The sequence below is a fragment of the Drosophila guanche genome, unplaced genomic scaffold (genome assembly GCF_900245975.1).
Source record: "Drosophila guanche unplaced genomic scaffold, DGUA_6, whole genome shotgun sequence".
Lineage (NCBI taxonomy): Eukaryota > Metazoa > Arthropoda > Insecta > Diptera > Drosophilidae > Drosophila > Drosophila guanche.
In genome coordinates this window covers 279,543-304,125 of record NW_022995757.1, presented here as the reverse complement: position 1 = coordinate 304,125, position 24,583 = coordinate 279,543, and the positions used below count along the sequence as shown (strand labels likewise).

General features: G+C 45.1%; 1 protein-coding gene across 1 annotated transcript; it reads left to right on the top strand.

Moving 5' to 3' along the window:
* The first annotated feature begins 21,034 nt into the window (after window positions 1–21,034).
* On the top strand, window positions 21,035–23,421 carry LOC117590440 (G2/mitotic-specific cyclin-B-like). The gene is made up of 3 exons (XM_034283060.1): window positions 21,035–21,049; window positions 21,518–22,778; window positions 22,834–23,421. Exons 2-3 carry the CDS (start codon window positions 21,525–21,527, stop codon window positions 23,419–23,421), a joined length of 1,842 nt encoding a protein of 613 aa, XP_034138951.1. The 5' UTR covers window positions 21,035–21,049; window positions 21,518–21,524.
* Window positions 23,422–24,583: the final 1,162 nt, after the last annotated feature.

Here is a 24,583-nt window from a genome sequence, read left to right as displayed (position 1 = left end):
CAAGGACAATGGCTGGTATGAGCGAGTGTAGGCGACAAACAAATGGTGCCCTGGCGAGGCGGAGATGGAGAGAGCGAGAGAACAACCTCCCTTCCTCCGCCACCATAAGCCGGAGAGCGTCAGAATTTAATGGCCATTTGGCCCATAAAAATTGCAGTAACAAACAACAGAAACGCATTTGGTACCGCTCCACAAACACTCCCATCAACAGGAACCGGGCTGCATCGGCAGCGGCAGAGGCAGAGGCAGCGGCGCCTCTTTTATGTCAAAGTCAAAGGCCAAAAGGCGAGCACATAAAAACCGACACACAGGCAGAGACGCAAACGGAGACGGCGACGGCGATGGAGCGTTTGCCTGCGAGGGTGGATTGAGTGATTTCACACACAGACGGAGAGAGAGACTGAGAGAGAGCTTGGGGCGCGTGGTGCAGTTATGCCTGAGCGGGACTAAAACGATACAGAATTTTGCCAAATATATTCACTACATTCCACTACCCAAAAAATAATAATAATTTTATTACATGCATCCACTAATATTATTTCAATACGAACAACTTCTGGCGCCAACCTCGGACTGCCTGCCAGGGACGAAGCATAAAGAGAAGAGAGTGAACGAGCGCGACAGAGCCAAGTCAATCACAAAACACAAATTCGATTAAGTTGTTTAAAAACAATTTTTATTTATTACCTTCGTATTTTATTTGGTTTGTGGTTTCTTATCGAAGGGGAGCAAAGCAACCTCAGAGCCCATACCGACATACCCCACCCCGACTACAAAACGGAAATTCGAGTTCTCTTTTGGGTTTCTTGAATGCAGTTTTCTCCGGTGCTCGTTGCTTTGGTTTCGTTTCATTATTTTGTAAATTAGTCAGTCAGGCCCCCTGCCCCCTTGATAAGAACCTGTGATAATTGGGTAAAATGGAAATCCAAAACAGAGAGGGAGAGGGAGAGAGGCCAGGCAACAAGGATGGAATGACAAAGGAATTCCAAGTCAGGTAGCTAATTTGAGTGGCCCGACATCAACACACACAAAAACGAATAGGAAATACATAGTTGAAAATAGAAACTACTTAGCATATCAATTTAGACCACAAAACCCCATAGAATGAGAAGCCAAAAAGGAACCCAAATATGTCACTCGGTGAGAGACGATTTCGGTTTAGTTTAGTTTTTGTTACGGGTACGGGCTGAGGGATAGAGCCTCCCCCCTTCGGTCTGCGACAAATTGCTTTAGCCTGGTCATTGTCCTGCTTTAATATCCTAATTGACGACTCTGAAAAAGGACAAAGCTGTAACTGTAACTGTGACTGTAACCGAAACTAAATCCCTATCTCTATGGCGAATTTTGTGCGATTGGCAAACAAATGTCAAAGGTCAGCCCTAGGAGAACGCATGCCAAAGATATTTATAGTTGGGATAAATATCAAATCGGATTGGACAGGGGTGGGAAGTAGACTGCTAAGCACAATGCATATCGAGTCGTTAGTTTCTTCCAGTGCGCATTTATCACGGACCAGAACGCATGGCAGATAGGCATTTTTGAGCAACTGCCTGACCAGCCATCCTGCCCAAAAAAAAAAGGCGGAAGTCCCAGGCAATGAGCCCTTTCATCCTCTGTGAGCTGGTGACCCCGACCCCGACACGGGCCACACCAACAACTGATTGCCATCATCTGCCGGCCCGGCCCTAGATGGATTCGTAATGAAAATGCCTCAAAATTTCGTTTCATTTTTATTTTTTGTGTCGACTCATCGAATCGAACAATGGGCGATACCCCCCGCTCCTGGATACCCCTGGTGTTGAGTCAGCTGACCCAGGGACACGCGAAAGTTCTTCCTTCCTTTTTTTGTTCGAGTGGCAGCCACTTAACGGCAAATGCGAATCATTTTAAATTGCTGCCGAGCAAAAAAAGGGATTCGCAAGATTCGATTCCCGGATATCGAATCAAAGCAGCCAAAAGTCACACAGGGGTAGGGCTAGGAGTAGGGGTAGGGGGTAGTAGGGTGTCCCGAAATAAAGGATAACCTATCTGGTCTAAGTAGATATGATTAAAATGCTATTCCCCGTTTCCGGCGCACCCATGACTGCCGCTATTTTTGATTAAGTGCCAGCTGGGAATCGCCTTTTTTTTTCTCGGACTTCTCTTTCTCTTCTTGGAGTTTATTTCGCTGCCCCAATTCCGGGGAGCAGTAGAAAGTCGAATTTGTATCCAGCCAAGGTCTCTCTTTTTGTTGTTGTTTTTGTTTATGTTTTGCAGTGCAATTAAAACAATTTGCAATGTTATAATTAAACATTTGCCTCAGCCTCTCGACCATGTCAAACACAAAGCTGACAGCGCCACATGCAACTTTTTTTGCAGTCAATCTTCTAGAGTGGGCCTCGGGCCATGTCTTGACTTCTTACTGGTTTTTTTTGTTGTTTGTCTTTGTGTGTAGCCACTGGACTGGACACTGGACTGGACTGGACTGTAGCGGCGCTTGAGTTGAATTTTCGAGTGACCTTTTGCATTAATTGCGACTGGCCACCCCCCTCGTACCACTGTACCGCTCCAATGCCAGATCTCTGATCCATTTGGTTTTTGCATTCGATTCAGTTTCATTGTCAGTTTCAGTTTTTGATTTAATTTTTGTTGTATTTCGTTTTCGATTTGCTCTTGCGCTGAGGCCCGTTTGCTCGTGTCTTCGTGTGTTCATGTGGGCGTTTGGGGTTTTCCTTGTGTCTTGTTCGGTTTTCTATGTATATTTTTCCTAAACGATCTTTGAGAAGTGTACAAGCAAAATGTTAATAGTCGAACGCCAGACGAGGCGCAGTGGCGGCGCATATTCAGGCGGGGGAAATATTTGAGGAATATTTGAATTAAAATTTAAAACTTTTCTGAGGCATCAATTGGATCGTTTTAAATGCAATTATTGCTGTAATCTCCCCCCTTTGTGCGTTACAGCCTACACCTCTGGCACTTTGACTAAATACAAGCCCCAAGAGCGATATTTCCAACTCCACAGCCCCGGTCTTGGCATTTGTTTAGGCGTTTCGATATGTCTTGGTCTCTCTGCTGTGGTTTATGCAAAACTAAAGTGAAAAATTAACATAAACTACAACAAAAAGCAGACAGTGAAAGATGGAGACGGCGTCCGCCAGTCGGCTGTTGGAGGCGAATATGGGAGTTTTTGAGGCGCCAAAGCAATCGCTTGAATAATAATCAATATAATAATGGGCCGCAGCTAAATAGCGGCCAATAAGCTTCTGATTTGTGTGAAGTTTTCGCTCGCATTCGATGCCCTATGCAAATTCATTAGCAATAATCGTAAATAATGAGACCACAAGCAGCCCCAGTACGGGCCCCAATTCCGCTTTTGACTTCTGCTACAATCCAATCATTTGTTTGATTCTCTTTCCCCGAAGTCGGCCGATCTGGAGGCCTCTTGGGCAGACAAATTTCAAGTGGAAGTTGCTTCATTTAATTTGATGTTGCTGCAGCAACGATTTGCCTCTGATTCTTATGCCACGTTCAGTGAGTTTTTCTGTCTGTGCCTCCTTTCGTGGATTGTGTGTAGAATATCAATTACTTATGCTAAACACCTGCTGCATCGGAATGTCTGGCAGCAGCAGCAGCAGCTTGCAGCTTGGCTCTTCTAAACCGGGCCTAAATAGTCAACATAAGCAAAACCCTCACACACAGACACACAAACACACAAACACAGACACACAGGCATGTGCACACACTGAGGTTTGTGCCTTAAGTCTTTCGTTATTTCTGCCTCTTTTTTTAATGGCCTTGCCACATTACATTGTGCTTGGAGTTGCCACGAATGTGCCATCCAACTGGAGACACTGCTAAGATGTTCAATGCATCCCTTTGGGAATTTTCAGTAGCTTTTGAGAGTATTTACAATTAGCTAAGAGTCAGAGCTTCAACTATACTTGGTTAGGGTATTAGCGTGTTTCCCTTTGGCATCGTTTGAGTATTTTTTCCTCGTTGTTTTCCTGCTGCTCCGCACCTTTTACGTTTGCCCATTCAGTTTGCATCAACACGCCGTTTTGTGTAACGCTCGGGCCACAGATATACTCCCGTCACAATCGGCAGAACCCCAACCTAAGCTCCAGTCAGTTCCAGCCTCAATGCCAGTTCCAGTTCCAGTCACATTCCCCCCCTACCTCCCCCTCCCCCAGCACACGGTGCCGAGTCGAATCCATGACCACTTCGTGATTGGAGGTTCTTCATCGATTTGGTTTTTATTTCTTGTTGCTGTATTCCCTTGTCTCGGGCAGGTAGTTAGCGTAGCTGCCTCTGCTTATGATTGTCGATTTGCTGTAGTCCGTCCCAGAGGGGGGGCTGCCAGAGGGAAAGTGGAAAAGTGGAACTGGGGCTGCCACTCATATCTCTCTCATTCTCTCTCTCTCTCTCTCTGTCTGTATTCTGCAGTGTTTTGTACAAAGCGAACTTGTTACAATTAATTAACTGCTGCATCAATTAAATATGTCTCCCTCTCTCCCTCCCTCTCTCTCTCTTTCTTTCTCTTTGCGCGGCGCCTGCGATTCCCAAAGGGATATAGACCAAGGAGTCAGGACAAATGCTCTTACGATCATAATCCATGGATCGATAAAAACTCAATTAATGCGCAGCTCATAAAAAATATAAAAAGAGAGAAGAGCAGAAGAGCAGAAACAGAACCTAAAAGCCAGCGACAGCGACAGACCGTCGCACAGCTGGCGGCGTGGACCACCAAAAAGCCAGGTAGTCGCCTACCTCCTACAGGTGGGGCGTGGTCAATGAACCCAACACAAAAAAAAAAGGGCCGAAAGGTGTCGGTGCGCGGCTACTTGAAGAATTCTGCCACAGAAGCTGCCACAGCTCCTACGGCTCCTGCTGCTGCTCCATCGATTTGCAATCTTTATGCGATGGAAGCTGACAAAACTGGAGATGATTTCAGCTCATCCTGCCAGTCGAGTTGCCACATGAAAAAGCTCTTCAATAATCCGGATTGGAATATATATTTTATGGCTAGGGTTCCCAAGCGAGCCAGGGCTGAGGCTGGATAGCTTCATCTCAGTTGAATGTGCCACGGTGGTCGGAGTGGAGAAAATGATGCAACTAATTGGGGGGAAAGGGTCTCATAAAATGTAATTACAGCAACGCTAGACCCAAGGGGTTGGAGGGGGGGAGGAAAAGAGAGTGAGTGGTACATACACATGTAATTGTGAAATCTCTACGCCTAAAATTAAGTTGAACATTTTTATGCGATTTTGTCTTGAGCTTAAGCACACAAAAAAACACACACACACACAGACACAAAAACAAAGACGTGGAAAAACGATAAAAAATGGGAAAAAGAAACCTAAACCTAAGCCCCAAAATAAAAGCAAAAGCAAAACCCAAAACAAAACAACAAAAAAAAACTCCCAAAACAAATAGAATAAAGTTCTCACAATTAAAATGAGCTTAAATTAAAAAGCACTTTTACAGTTTCACACTCTGTGTTGGAAGGGGGGAGGTCGGTCAGGTAGCCCCCCACACCGAATGAACTGTAAACTGGGTGAACGCACAGCAGCAGAGCTGAGCAGTGCGGAGCAGTGCGAAGCGGAGCGGACGTGCCCCACAAGTAAATGACTTATAATTGATATTCTAAAAACGGATAAACATCTGAATGAAACTGAATAAAGTGAGTCAAGTCAAGTCGCGACATACATCATCATCATTATAATGGAATTGCCAAAGAAGTTAAGAGCGAGCGAGGCCAACAAACAGATTCAGTAATGCCCCGATTTTCAGTGATGGGCACGTGATGAGGTTGAGTCTCCATAGTAAACCCAAATGGGTAATACTTTTGAAAGCACAAAAAGGAAATCCAGTTTAGTTCAAGAACTGAATACGAAATACGCACCAGAAGAATATTCACACTCAAGGCAGCAGAAGGAATCATGTAAAAGGCAAAAGAAGAGTCACAGATGGAACAACAAGAAGAACAAAGAGAGACCAAAACGACCCTCAAAGAGAACGGATAACGCTGCTTCGATGCTGTCAGTTGCACTTGCCCAATAAGCGTAAGCTTAAGGTAGCAGAGACGAAGCCCAAAAGCGTTTATTGCTGCTCTGCTGCTGCGACTGCCGAGCGATCTTCTTTGCCGCTACAGCGGCTCTCAGTGCATAGGCCGAAACCACACGAAGCTTTTATCGATCGTTTTCTATGCACAGAGCATACAACGCCTTCCGGCTGATATTTGTGTAAATTAAAGTGGCATTAAAAGTAAGTAAGCTGCACATTCTCACTACTCGTGTCACGCTGTCACCTTTGCGTTCTGCAGTTTCACTTGCGCAAAATTGTTATTTGGTTTGGGTTTCTTTTTTATTTATTTTTATATTTTTTTTGCCTACTTCTTCGATGTTTTGGCCTTAGCCGGCTACCGTGTGCTGTCATGAAGACGGTCTGCGATGCCCAAGAGCAGCAGCGTAAGATTTGCTGTTTGGTAATTGCCACCAGTAGAAAAAGAATCCAACGATGATGATCATGGTGGTGGTGATAATGATGATGATGATGACGGCGGTGGGGGGGGGGAGAAGGTGAACGAGCAGCACAAAACAAGCACGCTGATGGTGACGGTGATGAAGAGGACGTGCGGCAACTCAATTTCATCTCGGTGCTTGCAGCTCTCTGCAGTTCTTCCCTTCTCTCACTCTCTTTCTCTCCCTCTCTATGTGTGTTGTGCTTACCCAATTTAAAATTAACATGTCCAACCAGGAGCAGCAAGCAGCAACTTGAACAACTGGTCCGCACATATGCAAAAAAGTGGAAAACAAGCAAGCGCCTGAAGACTGAATCTTTAGGTACCCTGAGAGAACGTAAATATATGCTTCTCATTTAAGTCGATGTACCCTTTGCAAGCGAAACCAAATGGCAGTGTGCGATGGCCAAAGATTGAAGCCGAAGCCGAAGCGTGCGTGAGCATCGTCAGCTTTGGTTCATCTTTGCAGCCTCTTGCCTTGACAGGTTCTGCATGCAGTTTTCTACTCTGCCTTTCCTACTCCTCTTTTATTTTTTATTGTTGTCAATTTGGTGGCGATTACAGGTGTGTGGGGATGGAGGATGTGTTGAGATTGTTTGCTTTTTTGCCTGGGTGGGGCTCTAATGAGAGCAACTGCAATTCCAGCAGCTGTCAGTCTATGCATCAGCAACACACACACGAAAAAAACTCAGTGGATGATGGGCACTGGAACCCTTGATAGAAGCTGTAACCAGCTACATTGGAATGCACAAAGAAAAAACCCTAGAAAATCTCGAGAGTAGCTCAAGTGAAAGGATCATTGATGAGTGACTTAATCGGGAAGAAGCTGGGAAAAAACTATGACATAAGACTTTAACAAGTGAAAAGTTAATAAACAAACGACACAGCTGGAGTTATGCAGTAACAAAATATGAAGATAAACCCATTCAAAATATGCAGTAAAATAAGTTAAAATCAAAGCTGCGAATAAAGTCAATAAAAGCCTTTAAGAAACACACACAGGCAGTAAACTGAATTAATAATTTAAATGAACCCAATCCGGGCACAATTCCTAACCAACTAAAGTTAAAGCTCAGCCCAAAGGCAGTCCAAAGTTATAGCCAGACCATAGACCAGATAAAGTCATTTACTCGACTGGGCCACACACACACACAGAACTTCAACCTCAACTAAATCAAGTAGAAGTTGCCTCTCCCCCCACACCCATCTTGATCTCTTGTTGCTCTCCGGAGGCTTACGCAATTTTCACATGGACAGCATGCTGTTGGCCAGAGCCATTCATTGTTGACTGGTTAAGTTGCCTCAAATTGCAAACATTTCCCAGACTGAGGCTTGAGGCTTGGGACTCTCTCTCTCTCTCTCTCTCTCTCTCATCTACTGACACCGCCACCGCCTGACAAGACGTTAATCTCATTCTGAGCTTACCTTTTTTGGGGTCTAGGACGGTAGCCTGATTGCCATAATTAATTATTATTTCAATTTGCATTTCTGCATCTACATCAGCGCAGTGCAATGAGAGTGTGAGTGGGGGTTTAAGATTTGGGGTTTGGGGCTTGGGGAATCTCCACCTGCAATTTGTTCGCCGTTGACGTTGGCTATAATTTGCTATGAAAATGCGGCTGGCGGCTGGCGATTATGCAAGAAGCGCTAATCAGCCAAAAGACTTCGTCAGGGCAGGCGCTGAAACCTATTTTTTGTTTTTGCTTACCCATTTATGTAGCAACGACAGATGCTCTTTTGGGTTGCAGCAAAAGCGCAGCTTGGCGATGTGAAAATTGCATTTGGAATAGCAAAAAATACTTTTTTTGTCGACAAAAAGTCAAGTCAAAAGCATTTCACGAGAATTGTGCCATCGACGACGACGACGTCCACGGCAGCTGCCTGACGGACACTCTCGCTCTCTCAAAAGAGAGTGGCAGACAGACGGAAGAGCCAGATCTTGGCACTAGCAAAAAAGTGTTGTAAAACATGCCAGCCAAAAGGTGCAAAAAGCAGCTCAGCGGTCAATAGGCTGATACCCTAGGAAATGGAAATAGATTCATGAACTCTCATCAATCATCTACAGTCTACAGGGTATCCACGGCATATGCACGGCAATTATGTGCGTTACTTCAGCTGCTGACATGCAACAGTTGGGCTCACAGCTGGACCTTACACCCCCGAACCATATTTGGCTGATATTCATGTTCATATTCATGAGAGTGTCTTAAGCCGCCCCCACTCTAATCCCCCCCGTGTGACAGTGTGCCACCATTTGTTGCACACTCTTTGTGTGTGCACTTTGCACACATAACTTATGTTTAGCTGCAACGACTACAACAATTTATGTGCGTGTGCACAGAGTGTAGGAGAGGAGTGGAAAGTGGAAAGTGGAAAACAGGAACTGCAACAGCTGGAACTGTGCCACATTCTAAACAATGCCCCACACAAACACACAATGAGAGAGAGAGAGAGAGTCCCACACAGCTCTCATGTTCACATTTTTGGACCCAGCTCATAGCTTTGCATTGCCAAAAATATGACTTTGAAGGCCACTTGGGACACCAGACAGAAAGCTGGCAGAGTATATTGAACGAATTAAGAGGGGAAGTGAAAAGTGTGACAGTTTATCTTGAGCATTTTTCAGTGCTCTGCGAATTCAATTGGAAATGGAATTTTGCAATTTGTGGCTATTTAGCGGAGAGCAGTGGGTTAGTTTAGATCCGAAGGTTCATATTCAGTGCCAAGCCAAAAATACCACGCAAAACTCTCCCAAAACATTTGTCGGGTGTACCAGCCAGATTGTAACTGTTCACTAGCCCCACCACTCACTGTGCATAAGCACAGTTTTAGCATCTGCTTGCGCGCTGCAGCGGCCGTTCTTTCGTCTATGTCTCCCACCTTCTTCCCGCGTGCACTGTTCTCGTGCTCTAGCTGCTTCTACGCTCTCTTACGATCGCTCTCTTTCAATCGCTTGCTCTCGCTCGCTGTCAAGAGCTTTTGCACAGTGTAGGCAGGTAGCAGACAGCAGAAGAAATTATAGCAGTTTCGGCGCAGTCCTTAAATGTCTTATTACATATTAATTCGGTTAATTTTTGGCTACCCATCCAGCTACCAATTAACGCAAAACAAAGCGGAGTTTTGCCTCTGAGCGACGTAAAACTATGCCCAAAAAAAGTGCTAAATATCAACTGGAATCTCGTCATCCTTCGAGAACTGGCAACCGGGCGGTAACTAGGCGGTAACCAACGCTATTGTCAATGTCAATTTGGACTTGGCAAATAAAAACATTTCGCCATCGTTGCCGCTGCTGCAAATACCATTGCAACATGCCCAGAACAACAAAGATGACAAAGAAGTTTTTTCCGGCAAAACTGCAATGAAAAACTGACATCCAGTCCGACCAGAGGAGGCTGAAGTCCACAAAGATGGGGCAGTACACTGGTACATTTGGGGCAGGGTGTTAAATTTCCATTGTATTTAAACAAAAACTAAACACGAAGCGAAGGAGAATGGTGGCCAAAAACGGCAGAACGAAACCCAAACGAAAAACCGAAAACCTACACAGAGCACACACAGAGCAAGGAATTGGAACAAGATGGGCGGCCAGCACAATGTGGGCGTGGACAAGAAATATCCAAATGAGAGGAGTGCCATAAGAAGCAACAAAATGTGGCGCAGTGGCACGGCACAAAAAACACAGTTGCAAAAATGAAAATATGAAAAATTCATGGCACAGAAATAGACGTTGCCCGAGGAGGCAGCAAGTTACACGAACAAAATAAAGTAGCTTAGCAAATAAAATACAAACTACCAGCCCGAAAAGATCTTACGAAAAGTGTGCAGGATTTTAGGTGGAAAGTGCACTGAAATATTATTTGCCACAATTTAATTTGAGCGATTAATTTGTACACATAAAAGTTGTCCAGCAAACATGATGCAATAATCATTAAAATGTATTCCCCTTTTCCGAAATCCATCCCAAAAAACTGGTCGAGTTTTTTTTTATGTCATATTTCTGGGCTTTCTTTCACGTGTGCCGTTGCAAGATCCACCGGCCAACCGGTTCGCACCGTCCTGCCGATATTTATGCACAATTTTGTGTTCATTTCTTTTGGCAGGATATTCGCTATAGAAATTTTAAGGTTTTGTTTCATTTTCGATTTCTTACTGGAAAGCATTTTTCGGGCTGCATTTGATTTGGGAACAATTATTTAGAAGACTTTGCACGCTTTTCGTGTTGAGTGAGCAAAAGTTCAGTTGCTCCTCTCACCCATACCGAAGAGCATTCAATTCAAGTTCGAAAGTTGTGCCTTTGGAGGGTATCCCAGCTTCGGTAATTGGGAAATTAAATACTCTGCTCGCTGCCTTAGTCATATTTTTGGTTATTATTTTTGTTTGCTGATTGAAGCTTTAAGTTTTTGCACTGACTGGGCAATGTAATACCTTAATAGCCCAAAGACGCTGGCACAAGGACGAGACAACGGCACAGCGGAGAGGACTGAGGGCTTCATATTTCGATACGATACGATGTTATTTATGCAGCTTGGGGTCGGTCTCTCTCTCTCTCCCCTGTTATTAAAAATATTTGTACAGCCGCCAAGGGAACGACGAGCCAGCCTCGCCCCAGCACTAACCGCAGACCCTCGACTCGTTTCGGTTCGGTTGCAACTCTATCCGTGTCGCCCTGTGCTTCGGCTTCGACCTGTCGTTGTCATCCTTGAGTTGCCTTTTGTTTTCTTGCTTTTTTTTCTTTCTTTTTTTCTCTCCACCATCTTTGCGGCTTATTATTTTGTTGCTTTCGCCACGAGATTTTCTGTTGCTGTATTCATTATTTTCGGTTTTTTCGGTTTTAAATTTCCAGTCTCATACGTTAATCCCCCCCCCCCCCAAAAAAAAAAACAAAAAATAAAAGGATGAAAGGCAGGTTCTCGCTCTATCGATTGATTTACCTCTTAGAACTTTTGTCCATGCACCGCCTCCCGTGTCATGTCTGTAGATAAATCTTAAAATTGTTCAAATTTCCATTCGCATTTTGTCCGTAATTAAAATCGTTAAATTCGCATGACATTAGATGTTGCACTTTGATTTACTTGCAAATGGCAGCACAAATCAGTGAATAAATTATTGAATGGCAGCATGAATGATGTGCCGTTCGGGTTTTGCTATAATTAACTAATTGAACGTAATCGAGACACTCCCTCCGCTCTGCTCTCGAGAGCAATTCCCAGCTGGCCCACGGCTACAGGAATAACTTGATGTCTGTGGGAATCGGATGAGCATTATTATTATTACCACAGAAAGTGCGGCTCACAAGGAGTTATCTTTCACCCTGGGAGGGCCGCTTCTAATCCAATTGTTGTGTGTAAATATTATAAATGACTTTTACAGATAAACGAAATATGCCATTCTGCTGGCAACAAGGACATTTGCCAGCAGCGCACAGTGGAAGGAGACGGCAGCAGAATTCAACCAAAATAAACCACTCAAAGAGATTTAAAATATAATTTTGAAGGCATATAAAGACATTTGTGTTGTGCTCTAAATTCCACTAAAAAGTGTTTCTTGCAACAATTGATTTGTCTCTGCATTAATTCGTAGCTCGTAGTTTGTAGCTGCCACTGGGCTGTGTGCTGTGGCACACTGTCATATTTGTTTATGCCCCATTTTTATTGACTTGTTTGTCCCGTTTTTCTCTTCCTTTTTTGTTGTGCTTTTTTCGTTTCGTTTTCGTTTTGTTTTTTAATTTAAATACTTTTGCAATGCGTGTGTGAATATCGAATTGATTAAAAATAAAATATCAATTCTGAGTGATGGCTGGAACAGGGTTGAGTGGGGTTGGGGGTGGTTGTACACACGGCACACATTATTTAATGCTATTGCATTTAATTGGAAATTTCTGCTTGAGCAGCGACACACGAAACGGGACACGCGGCTGTGAAGCGATGGAAATTATGAAAAAAATATATCTATATGTACGTATACATAATGTACATATACATATACATAACTGGGTATGTGTCTGTGTGCAATTTCCGGCAATATATCGGTCAGATATGTATGCCAATATATGCCCAACTTAAAGGCGAATGGCTGGACAAACACGGCAACTGCAGCAACAACAACCCCGTGAAGATTAAATGCAGCGTAGTTGCCATTAACAATGATTACCTGAAAGCCGATTCCCAATAATTAAATGTGCAACAGCGCGCCATTTTTAATTGCAGGCCACAAACCCCCCCCCCCCCCCCCCCACTCCTTTGCTGCTGCTGTGTCCGTGTCCGTGTCCGCGTCCGTGTCAGTATCCGTGCAGCCGGACACAAACAGTGCGCGGACACAGTTGTCCGAGTTTTCGGCTTGCAGCCTGCAGACCGGGATTGCCGTCGCTTTCCGCTGCTTCCCCGACCCGTTCAGTTTCATGCGTATATCAAAATGTTGATTTCGAATTTTAATTTATTCATATTTATGCAAAGAACAACGACAACAACACCAAGCAGGCAGGCAGCCAAACGAGCGAGCCAGCGAGCAGTGAAAAGCATTCGCCACTTTGCCTGCCACAATCGAAACTCTTCGCAGCTGCTGCCCCCAGTCCGGAGTCGTCCTCCTCCGTGGGTGTGATTATTGTTTTTGACTTTAAAATGCCTCATTGCACCCACATTTGCCCATCCACACACATACACACACACACACACACACACACACACACAGGCTTATAAAAGGCGGGGGAAATGCGTTGCTCGAAGTGAATTAATTTCTTTGATTTTTTTTGTAGCAGATTTTGGGATGGGAAACGCAAAAAAAAAAGATCTGATTAAGGCAAAGAGAATATTTGACTATAAATTACAGCAAAAAAAGAGAGAAGTTTCGGTGGCAGAATAGCACGTTGTGAGACGCGTCTGCAAAGACGCTGACAAATCTTTGAAATACTTAAGAATGCAAAGGAAGCAACAACAGAATGACGGCAACATTTTGTTGCAGACTGCAGTCTCACTGTATCCCTGCCTCCTTGTTAGTGACATTTGGAATCCTTTTGCGTACTTGGCTGCTGCTCAGATAAATAATTAAAACGTCTCTGGGCTGTGCTCCCGGCTTAGTTTCTCCGTCTAAGAATGCTCTCTCTCTCGTCGCTACCTGGCCACCTGGCAGCTCAGAGTCTCAGTTGCCCCCTGGCCCATAACCATTATGGTGGATTCTTGTTAGTTGGATTATTGGTGTTGGTTTTCCTCTTGGGCTGTACCCAATTATGAATTATTTGTAATCTTATCTTTAAGTGTATGGCATAAAAATGATAATTTTGTGGCCAGGTGAACGAGAGAAACCCCATAAAGCAGCTGAAGGGAAGCAAAGCAGGGCCAGCAGGGTTGCCTTCTACAATTTCAGTATTAAAATTTATTAAAAATATATAAACGAAGGAATTTCTAACCGCATAGACGCCAACGAAGATGGAGACGAACCTGAAGCTGAAGCCCCGACTGCGGCTGCGGCTGAGACTGAAGCTGAGGCTGAGGCTGAGGCTGGGTCTGAGGCTTTTAGCTCTTGGACCTGCCTGCATCTTCCTGTGAGACGTTGCTGGGATTCTGGGTAGAGGGAATATAAAACGCTTAACCGCAACAGCAAGAGCTACTCGTTGGTAAAGGCAGGGAAGGGAGGTGGCAGGAGACAGGGTAGACCCTTCAGGGCGTCGTCTTTGCCTCGCCATGTGAATGGCACCAAAGTGGATGCTTCAGCATGCACGGACGCCACTTGCAAAAAATTTCCCGGTACACTCATACACATGTAAGCTCTGCGTGTGTGTGTGTGTGTGTGAGCCGGATAGTCTGGCATCAGGAATCAGGATTCAGCCCGGCACCATCCGGGTGCCCCGAGACAGCGATGCAAGTCTTGACAGATAAACAGGAAGTCGTCGTCGTCGTCGTCGTCGTCCTCCTCAACACTTCAACCTGTATGTCGAGAGGGTGTGCTGCTGCAGTACGAGTATGTGTCTGTGTGTGTGTGTGTGTGTGTGGTTGGCAATGTGTTAAGGGTTGAGCATGGGGCATGCAGTGCCCTTTGTCTTAGCCTGCTTGGTCGAGCCTCAGTGTGTGTGTTTGGGCCCGTTGTTTCGGTTTTTATTCATAAAATAAATGAAGTACACGAGTATTTAGCCAAGTCAGACACCACCGCACAGAGAGAGTGGCTGAGAGAGGGGTGCAAAGGTGTGGGTGCAAGGGAGTGCTGTCAGATATGAATCAACGTATGAATGACCTCAACTGACTTTTGCCGTGAGTGAGTGACTGCTGTCTGAATAAGCCGCAGCTTGGACCAGCCACTCCACTGGCAAAAGCTAAAGCTGTCAAAGAATTGAGATCGCCAGCGTCGTATGCCATGTGCATGGACAAAGATCACGCGCAGCGCAGTCAGTCAGCTTGAAAGCTTCGTTTGCCTTCGGCCTGTGCACAGAGAGAGAGAGAGAGAGAACCGCCGCAGCGGCAGAGAAGCAAGAAACGTTTTTGGGCTTCGTCTCTGCTGTCGCTGCATGCAAATGCACTCAAACATGCGACTAGATCTTGCATGTCACTGAGATCTATGGCTGGAGTCTCTGCCAAAGTGTATCCCGGGCAGCGCAGTCATCTTGGAAGCTTCGTTTGCCTTCGGCATGTGCACAGAGAGAAAGAGAACCGGCGCAGCGGCAGAGAAAAAGCTTTGTGTGGCTACCGTAGGGCTGGGGCAGCTGCAGCGGCAGCGGCAGAGAAGCAAGAAACGTTTTTGGGCTTCGTCTCTGCTGTCGCTGCATACAAATGCACCTAAACATGCGACTACCTGCCGTACCCTGGTCTATGCACTCAGTTCTATGGCTTGGACACTTGCCGACCCCAAATTTGTGGTGTATCAATGTGACGTATGGGCACTGCGGTTACCAATTTCCAATTTCTGTTGTGGGCAGAAAGTTTTGTCGCACCCCCTGTACGGTAGTCCTGCCCACTGTCTGGGGTAATTATAAATAGCTGACTGGGGCCCAGACTCATTTGTTACTCTCGCCAGCCCACCCGACTCTAGCTCTAGCTCTCCATCGCTCCATCGCTCTTCAACCTGCAGCAGGAGTAGAGCACGTCCTGCAGAGGTATTTTAACATGATGCTCAAGTGGAAGAGAACGCTTGTTTTTAATTAGTTTGCACTGACCAGCAAGGAATGCCAGGAAGGAGCAGAGGCAGAGGGAGCGATAGCGAGAGAGGAGCTTTGCGAGCAGGAAGCTTTGCCAGGTGTCTGCCTGTGTTCTCTCTCCCCCCCTCTCCCTCTCTCTCTCTGACCGTGTGTCTGTGTGTGTGTGTGTGTTTGTGTTTCCAACTATTTTAATCGAAAATGCTAGTCATAGGGGTAAATATTTTTGCAATTTATACAATTTTTCAGAGCACAATTTAGTATGGATAGGACAGGTTCATGAGGCCACTCCATGGGTTCAAGCAGGCAACACGCTCAATGGGAGGTCAGCACAAAGACTCTGCAACTAATTACCAACAAAAATAATGAAATAGATACACCAAAAACTCACAACTACTAAGCAAACAACCAACTGTGCGGCAAGGGTATAAAAATGTTCACCAACAAATGGCTGGAAAATTAGCAACGTTTCTGTTATGTGCATAGTTCTAGGAACTAAATTTAAAACATTAACATATATGGCACCAACAAATACTTCATTCCATTCGAGGCTAAACTGTGCAACAAAGTATCAGACTATGTACCTGCTGCACATGCACACATTATGTACCCATTTACATACATATTATGTACATACACTCCATTACCATTGAGACGAATGAGAACTTAGACTATGACGGTACCGCGGTACGCAACTCACACTGGATGCACTGCCTTGCAGCGGGAGTTCCAACGCTGTCCAGAACTTCGGGCAGCAATGTTCGGTGACACATGCAACAAAAATAAGACTTTAGTCTATGCAAATACACATAAAGATGCGCTTAATATTATTAAGCAAACAAATCTGTAGATGCTCTGCAGCGCAACTGCGAAGCACGTGACAAAAAACGGAGCGCAACTTTGCCGGGAACGCAGGTCAAACACACGCCACGCGCTGGAAAGCGTCACTCGTCCGTCGACCCTTCCAGGGCGCCAGGTAGGCGGAAGGCAATGCCCAAAAGGGGTTATTCATTTGTGCAAAATTGTTAAGTGCGTGCGAATGTTTGTAAAGAAGAAGGAAATGAAGCTTAATCGTAAGCACAGCTGGCTGAATATCGATGACAGCGTTATCGAACATCGATAGCTTTGATCCCCGAAACCTGTGGGACCATATTTTAAAGTCTTTTTCAAGTCCAAACTAAACCAATTGATGTCTTATTGTTGGACTCAAACTATTTAAAAATAAATACTAGAATTTGGGCAAAAAATATAAATTTGTGTCGTGGAACCAAAAAGTGAGGGGAAACGTCATTAGCGTCATTAGCAAAAGTGGAGAAGGAGATAATATGTACATCCACCAGATGCATACATACTTCGTACATTTGTATACATAAACATAAGCGGAGACACTTAATGTCACGCCTCGAATTTCCGCACCTAATAAACTTTTCGTTTTGATTTCGCTTTTCGTTCAACTCATGTGTCCGGGGTCCCGTGTCCCGTGTCCGCGTTTTACTTCCCATTGGCCCACTTGGTTTTGATTTTCTCTTCCAGCGCTGATGATGAAATTAAACCCCAAAGAGAGAACAATCAAAGCCTCAACACCTCATGCCGTGTTAATCAACCATTAATAATGGGAGCCACTCCGAGAGCCAAGAAGACCAACATCCGAATCAGAATGCGAAACAGTTTTTCCCCAAATGAAGCGTGCGAAATGCACCCGATTTATTTTCTATATATCCAGCTGTGTGTATTTGTATCTGCCCTAGCCCTAGCAGCAGCGGAAGACAAACAATTTCTTGGAATTGATTTCTTGCGGTTTTTGCGGCGCGTAGCCCTAAAAATGCACAAAAGAGCAGAGCGGAGCTGGTAGCAGTTCCATAAGACTCCACAGTGGAATGGTTTTGGGTGCTGTGAGTGTGGTTAAGGTATGTGTGGTGCCAGGTGGAAGTGGATGTGGAAGTGGATGTGGAAGTGGAAGTGGATACGGATGGGCAGGGAGTGCACTCGATGCATTCGCTGCCTAAGCCACAGCCGCCCGAAGTTATTGGTGACAGTTGCGGGCACAGCCACCAGTAGTCGCTCTCTCTGATTCTCTTTGTCGCATTCCCGAAATGCAGATGTGTGTGGTTTGCCCAGAGTTCTCTGCTGGAGCTGGTTAAGTGATGGCTTGGCTGACTGCTGACATGAAATGCGAAGCTTAACAGCTCGGCACCATCCCAAATTGTCGCCATAAATAGTCAATTTCCCAACAAGATCTCAGAGACAGCTTGGTTTTCTATGTGCTTTCGACAACCGATAACAGATAACAGATAACAGATAACAGATAACCGCCGCAGCGACAGAGGAAGAACTTTGTGGGCTGCCGCTTAACGGACCCAAATACGATTCGACATCGGTTGGGTTTCTGCCGCCTTGACAATGGAGTTTGCTGTAAGCTGCCGCTCGGCATGCGTGGGTCGTTCTCCGCGCTGCTCGATCTTTCCCATTTGAGCCAACAATGAACAAACCGTTTGTCAAATGCATTTCATTTGTACAAAATTTGACAGTTTTATGGTGGAAGTGCGATAAAGTGGCCATAAAACGCAGGGACAGCTCAATTCTTAGCGGGGCAAAACCCTCAACCCAAACCCGAAGTTGAACAAAAAGATTATACGAGGTGGAGCCGTTTCATGGCAGGTGCCATAAAATTCTAAGGCGAACGCGGATCTCAAATGCGTAAAAATTGTTAATAATACAAAAAAAAAAAACCCCCAACGATCGATGCTCGCTCGTAAATAGTTTTTTGGCCGTTTTTGAGGGGCAATGAAAACTGATGGGTGACAGCTCGAAATTTCAAATAGACAAACGATAAATGTCTGTGCTTTGACAGTATCTAGTTTCGGGTTATTTGACTGCTTTCATCAATCATCTGTTGGGATCTTCATAACAACTGCCATTCAAATCAATTGCGGCGAGTCTTATCCGTGGCCTATAATACATATTTCCGTTTTAATTAGAAATCAAAACCGTTGACGGCTGCCTGGCTGCCTGGCTGCCTTGCTGCCCCATAAAACTAACGAGTTACCAAAACGGCAAAACAATATCCAAAATGCCCCGTGGACTAACCACGAACCGGTTCGCACCAGGCCCACCAAATTGGGCAATGAGAGCCGCACGGCTCACAACGAACGTCGTCGAGGCGCCAGCCATAAACTATTCAGGCCAAAAAAAAGTCGACAATAAATTTGTTGCTGGTTGCAGCCGGTTCTTGGTTCTCATGGGAGGTGCAATGAGAGGCGTTTAGAAGGAGGCGGCAGACTCAGACCGAGAGAGACAGCCAGAGACAGCGCCAAAGTTGGTAGCGAAAGAGATTAGCTGTAACCAGAGACTCGCCAACATGCGACTAATAGAACTATTACACATTATCCCAGAGGAGTGTATCGGGGAGTAGTCAGTTAATATTGTATATGGAGCGTAGGCCGTTCCCATGGAACGTACTATGTACCGTCCACATCTCAGGTGTGGCTCCTTGGCCAGCAACCAGAAACCAGCAACCAGCACTGGCACTGGCATCGTCTTGGTCTCAGTTTCGTGCGCGTGTGGAAAATTGTTAAGCAGCCAACTGGAAAGTTGCTCCACAGATTTATGGGCACTGGGACGCGCTGCCTCTGCTCATATTTGGCCACCTTCAAGCGTACTCCCCTTGGACTCTCGGGTCTTCGCAGGTGTCTCTGACAAAGCCTAGCGGACTACAAATTATTGTGAGAAAAATCAGCTGTACAACCAGAAAGGCTCTGGCTCTGGCTCTGGCTCTGGCCTGGTCAAACTCTGATTGATTGACTGGCTGACTGAATGCTTTTTGCCATGTGGCCAACTGGCGGAATGTCTGCCCCAACTGACTAGCAGTTAGCCAAGTTGAGTAACTGTTGTTACCGAGATTGCTTTTATTTTGTTGTTGCTGTTGTTCGAGAGAGAGGGAGCCACAGAAATTACGCCGAGATTTGCCGTGATTATCGCTGGTGTTTTTTGTTTCATGTCAAGCAAAGTGCTCTATGGATCATTCCAGAAAGATGTCAGCATTTGGCTGGACCATCAGTCTCAAGGATATGCAATCTCCTACTGTCCGAAGTTGGTTTTAATTTAATTTTACATTTTTTGTTTATTTTATTTGTTTTAAAGCGACCAGATACAAGATTCTTGTAAGTAAATGCACAAATCACAAAAATGTAATCCTTCAAAATATAATTTCTCGTTCTTATAATGAAACTGAAGGGTCGTGTGAGACGCTTCTTACGCGTCACAACTTTTATACCCGCTACTCAGTCTTGTAGTTTTTTTTGGCTCTTCTTTGAATTGGCTGTGGAGAGTATTTTGCGTGGCATTTCCCCGCACAATAACACTCATGCACCCTCCACGACTTACCATATAATTTCGCTGCAATATGCTCCAAAAGACAAACCCCCATAGAGAGAAATATGTTAACAAAACAAGTCAATTATTAGTTAAATGAGTTGTTGTTGGTGTAATTATTTATTTTGTTTTGTTTGCTGTTTGAACGTGGGCTGGGCTGCTTTTGCATTTTAGCAACGACAATGGGGCAATTTGGCAGCTTCTGCACTTAATTGTGGCACGGGGCACGGGGCACGGGGCACGGGGCATAGGGCATCCCACAAAAGGGAGCACTGTGCCCTGCCATTGAGTTCATCGCCAGTCCTCCCCCCATATTAATTCATTCATTCGTTTCATTCATTGCTTTTCATTGATCTTTCGCTTTATGCGCTGAGAACACCGATTCATTGTTTGGATTTTTCGTTGAGCCATTCTTTCCATGGACCATTGGCTAATCAGTACGCCCCCGAACTCGCCCTCGCCATGCAACTGTTTGCATATCCCAAGATTACATATTTACATATTTACATATTTACATATTTATGTATGAAGCACCCAGAAGTGAAGCTCTCTTCGCTGTAAATTTGAGTGGCGCCTGCAGAGACCTTAGCTTCCATCATCTGCGTCTTTAATTATTCAAACTAATTAATTAATTGAGCTTGAAATATTTTTCTGTAATGCCCAATTGGCGGTTTCTGGCGCGTAACTTTCATCTTTGATCTGTTGCTGATATTTTTTCTTAGTGCGAATATGGGAAACAATTTCTTATTGGTTCCATGTTTTAGTTGTTTTATTTCGTATTATTTTTGCAACAAACAAAAAGTTTGTGCAAACAAACATAACATAATTTTTTGGAACAATTAATTATGATGAAACCATCAACACATTTGTGTACCCATTCCATCATTCCATTCCGGATAAATTGATCTCAAGCTAAATTGAAAATACAAAATTCCCTAACGCCTGCTCTCAGTGCTTTATCGATAACCAAACTGAATGTCCAGTTCCCAGTTTCATTTCTAGAAGTGCAAGTCAGATTTACGGAGATTTCAATTTAAAAAAAAAAGAAGCAAATAACAATTGTAAGTAGCTTCAATTCCATTAACTGTTCGTGCAGTCGCAGGCACAACAAGATTCTTGCAAATTAGAACGCTTTTAGAATCGAATTGTCTAGCAATTAGAACCGACCATTTTAGTGCTTTGCAAATGCCGGTGCAAGATTTTATTTTGTTGTATTGCTTACACAGCTGTGCCCTTTCGTTTAGTTTTGCAGAAACAATACAAAATGCCTGATCCCAGAGTTATTCGCATGCACACACACACACACACACACACACACATATGTATATATGTGTGCGAATACCAATACATTGGCGGCATTGGTACGAATCACTGAGATACACGTGTAGGTGAGCGGCAGAGCCTTGTCCCATGCACAATAGATGGGGCCGGGCCGAGCCCCGATATGTGTGTACAGTTTTAATGTTTTTAACAAGTAGTTTAACAACAAATATCTGTGATAAAATGCAAGCTTATTTCAAAACTTTTAGCACCAAAATGTCGGGCAAATTCAAAATATCTGAATATTTTTCAAAATACGTTCGCTACATGAGGGGTCCGTTCAAGCATCGGAAGATGCCGTTAAAGTTGATTAAAGGAATCAAAAAGAAAGTACCTATTAAACGTTACTTAAACAATTTATTGGGTAACGCAAAGAAAGTGATGCTTTTATGCCAGGATGGTCTAATTCGGCAGAAGAGCAGCATTAGCTTTCGCGAAGAGTCCGCCACACCGGAACCGCCGAGTCGCGACGAGCTCGAACCGAACATGACGGATCCGCAGCAGGACCCAATTCCATCGAACACGTCGAACACATCGAACACATCGAACATGTGGCCTGAACTCTGGGTATATGACGATAAGATGAGTCATTGTAAGCGATGCGGCAAAATCTCTAACAAACGCAGTTATCGGGGCCTACGCGTGTGCGAGTGCTGGTGCACCAGCTTGTTCGATTCCAAGCCGCCCTCTCAGAAAACCGAATATATCGATCTCTTTCATCCCTGCGCCGAGGAAAACTTCTATCGTCTGTTCCTGGGGGAGAGCACGCTCCCGATACTCGAGAACCACATGGTATCACATACAAAATTGACACCCAATAGGCGCAGCGTTCTCGTCAACTGGGTCCATGCTGTACACTCCAAACTGCTCTTGTGTGACGGGGTCTTTGAGATGGCCATCGGCATTATCGATCGCTATCTGCAATGGGTCAAGGAAATTCTGCCCTCGGATCTCAATCTGATGGGCCTCAGTGCCCTGATCTTGGCCAGCAAGTATGAGAATCCACGGACATACAATCAATGGTTTTTGAAGCACACGGACGAAGGCTTCACGGACGAAATGATTAGTGACATGGAGTTGAAGATTTTGCTGGCATTCAAGGGTGATATATCGCGTCCGGTGCCGAGCCAATTTTTGCAGCGCTTGTGTAATGCCACGGAGGACTTTGGTATGAAATGCCAACAACTGGCGCATTACTATGTGCAACTGGCGTTGATGGACACCGAATTGGCCAGCGTCAAGCCATCGCAGATAGCCGCTGCTGCGCTCTTCATCGCGCTCAACCTGTCCGACGGCACCCCCGACGGTGGCCTCGACGAAAGTCTCTGGACACGCCAGCTCGCCGATTGCTCCCGTTACACGTCTCTCCAACTGAGAGCCACCGTCCTGCGCATGGCTCAGCTGCCGCTCAAGGCCGAACAGGAGGAGCTGTTGTCCATCCGCAAGAAATTCAAGTATATTTCTGTTTCGGTCGGACCCCGTCTGGAATNAGATGGCCATCGGCATTATCGATCGCTATCTGCAGTGGGTCAAGGAAATTCTGCCCTCGGATCTCAATCTGATGGGCCTCAGTGCCCTGATCTTGGCCAGCAAGTATGAGAATCCACGGACATACAATCAATGGTTTTTGAAGCACACGGACGAAGGCTTCACGGACGAAATGATTAGTGACATGGAGTTGAAGATTTTGCTGGCATTCAAGGGTGATATATCGCGTCCGGTGCCGAGCCAATTTTTGCAGCGCTTGTGTAATGCCACGGAGGACTTTGGTATGAAATGCCAACAACTGGCGCATTACTATGTGCAACTGGCGTTGATGGACACCGAATTGGCCAGCGTCAAGCCATCGCAGATAGCCGCTGCTGCGCTCTTCATCGCGCTCAACCTGTCCGACGGCACCCCCGACGGTGGCCTCGACGAAAGTCTCTGGACACGCCAGCTCGCCGATTGCTCCCGTTACACGTCTCTCCAACTGAGAGCCACCGTCCTGCGCATGGCTCAGCTGCCGCTCAAGGCCGAACAGGAGGAGCTGTTGTCCATCCGCAAGAAATTCAAGTATATTTCTGTTTCGGTCGGACCCCGTCTGGAATCGATCCTGAACATTCGTGATTAAGTAAGTACAAAAAGACAAGCAAACATTTTCCTAATTGAAATTATCCCCGCAGTAATCCACACACTCCATGATGCTGCCAAGGATGAACAACAAAAACCACATTCTAGTCAAATGCACCAAAGGGAAGAACGGAACACACACACCTTCATGCATACACCACAGATATACACTGACACCGGAACACACAGACAACAGATAAGCACTGATATCGAATTATCGCACTCTGATCATCGTTAATTGTACAATTTTTACTCCTACTTACTAACATTTACACAAATAACATGACATCTATCTACACAAATGTACAAAAATGGAATATTAAATTGTATTCAAACCATAGAAAAGAGCATTTACATGAGGATTTACATTAATAGCACTGTGTAGCACACAGTGGGCTAAGGGAACAACAACTACTTGGTGTGTAAACTCATTACGCAAGACCATTACAAGCCAAGGCCAAGGCCGATCGGGAGAGCGAGCTACTGCTAACAGAGCGTTGTCTAACAGCGGCCTTTCGCTAACAGGCTGTTAACATGGAGCGCTAACATTCTGTTGCTCTGGGCTGTTAATAGCACTGCTGGTCGGAACAGCAATAATTAAGCTTCTCCTGCCCTCTGTTATTGTCCCATACGACTGCTCCATTCCTCAGAGTTCGCTTAAGTTTATGTTCAGGTCTGAGCGAGAGTCCAATAATTACACACGGCCTATGTTGATGGCGGATTAATGTGCAAATGTCAACTCGATCGCAGAGATCAGCCATAGCCATGGTTAAATATCCGATACAAGATGAACTTGCTCTGCGCACGCGCCTAACACGAGCGCTAATTTTTGGGCTCTTAATTAATGCGAACCACGAAGCCAATATCGAAATCATATCAATATTCAAATGAGTCGCAGCCAATTTCGGCTGTGCCTTTTGTTAGTGGGCCCTTTGTGCTGACAAAATTGATGAGCTTAAAAGTGTTTAGTTTTGTTCGCCATCAGCAATCAGCCAGCAGCACTGGATGGGGGAGAGTTAACAGTGGAGCGGGAACAGTTTACACTGGACTGGGGACAGCTAATAGGGAACAGGGAACAGTGGACAAGGGACGCTGAACAGCGGGCAGTCGAACCCATAAAGATGATTAAATTTATGCGTATTAGGAGAAGGAGCATGAGCTGG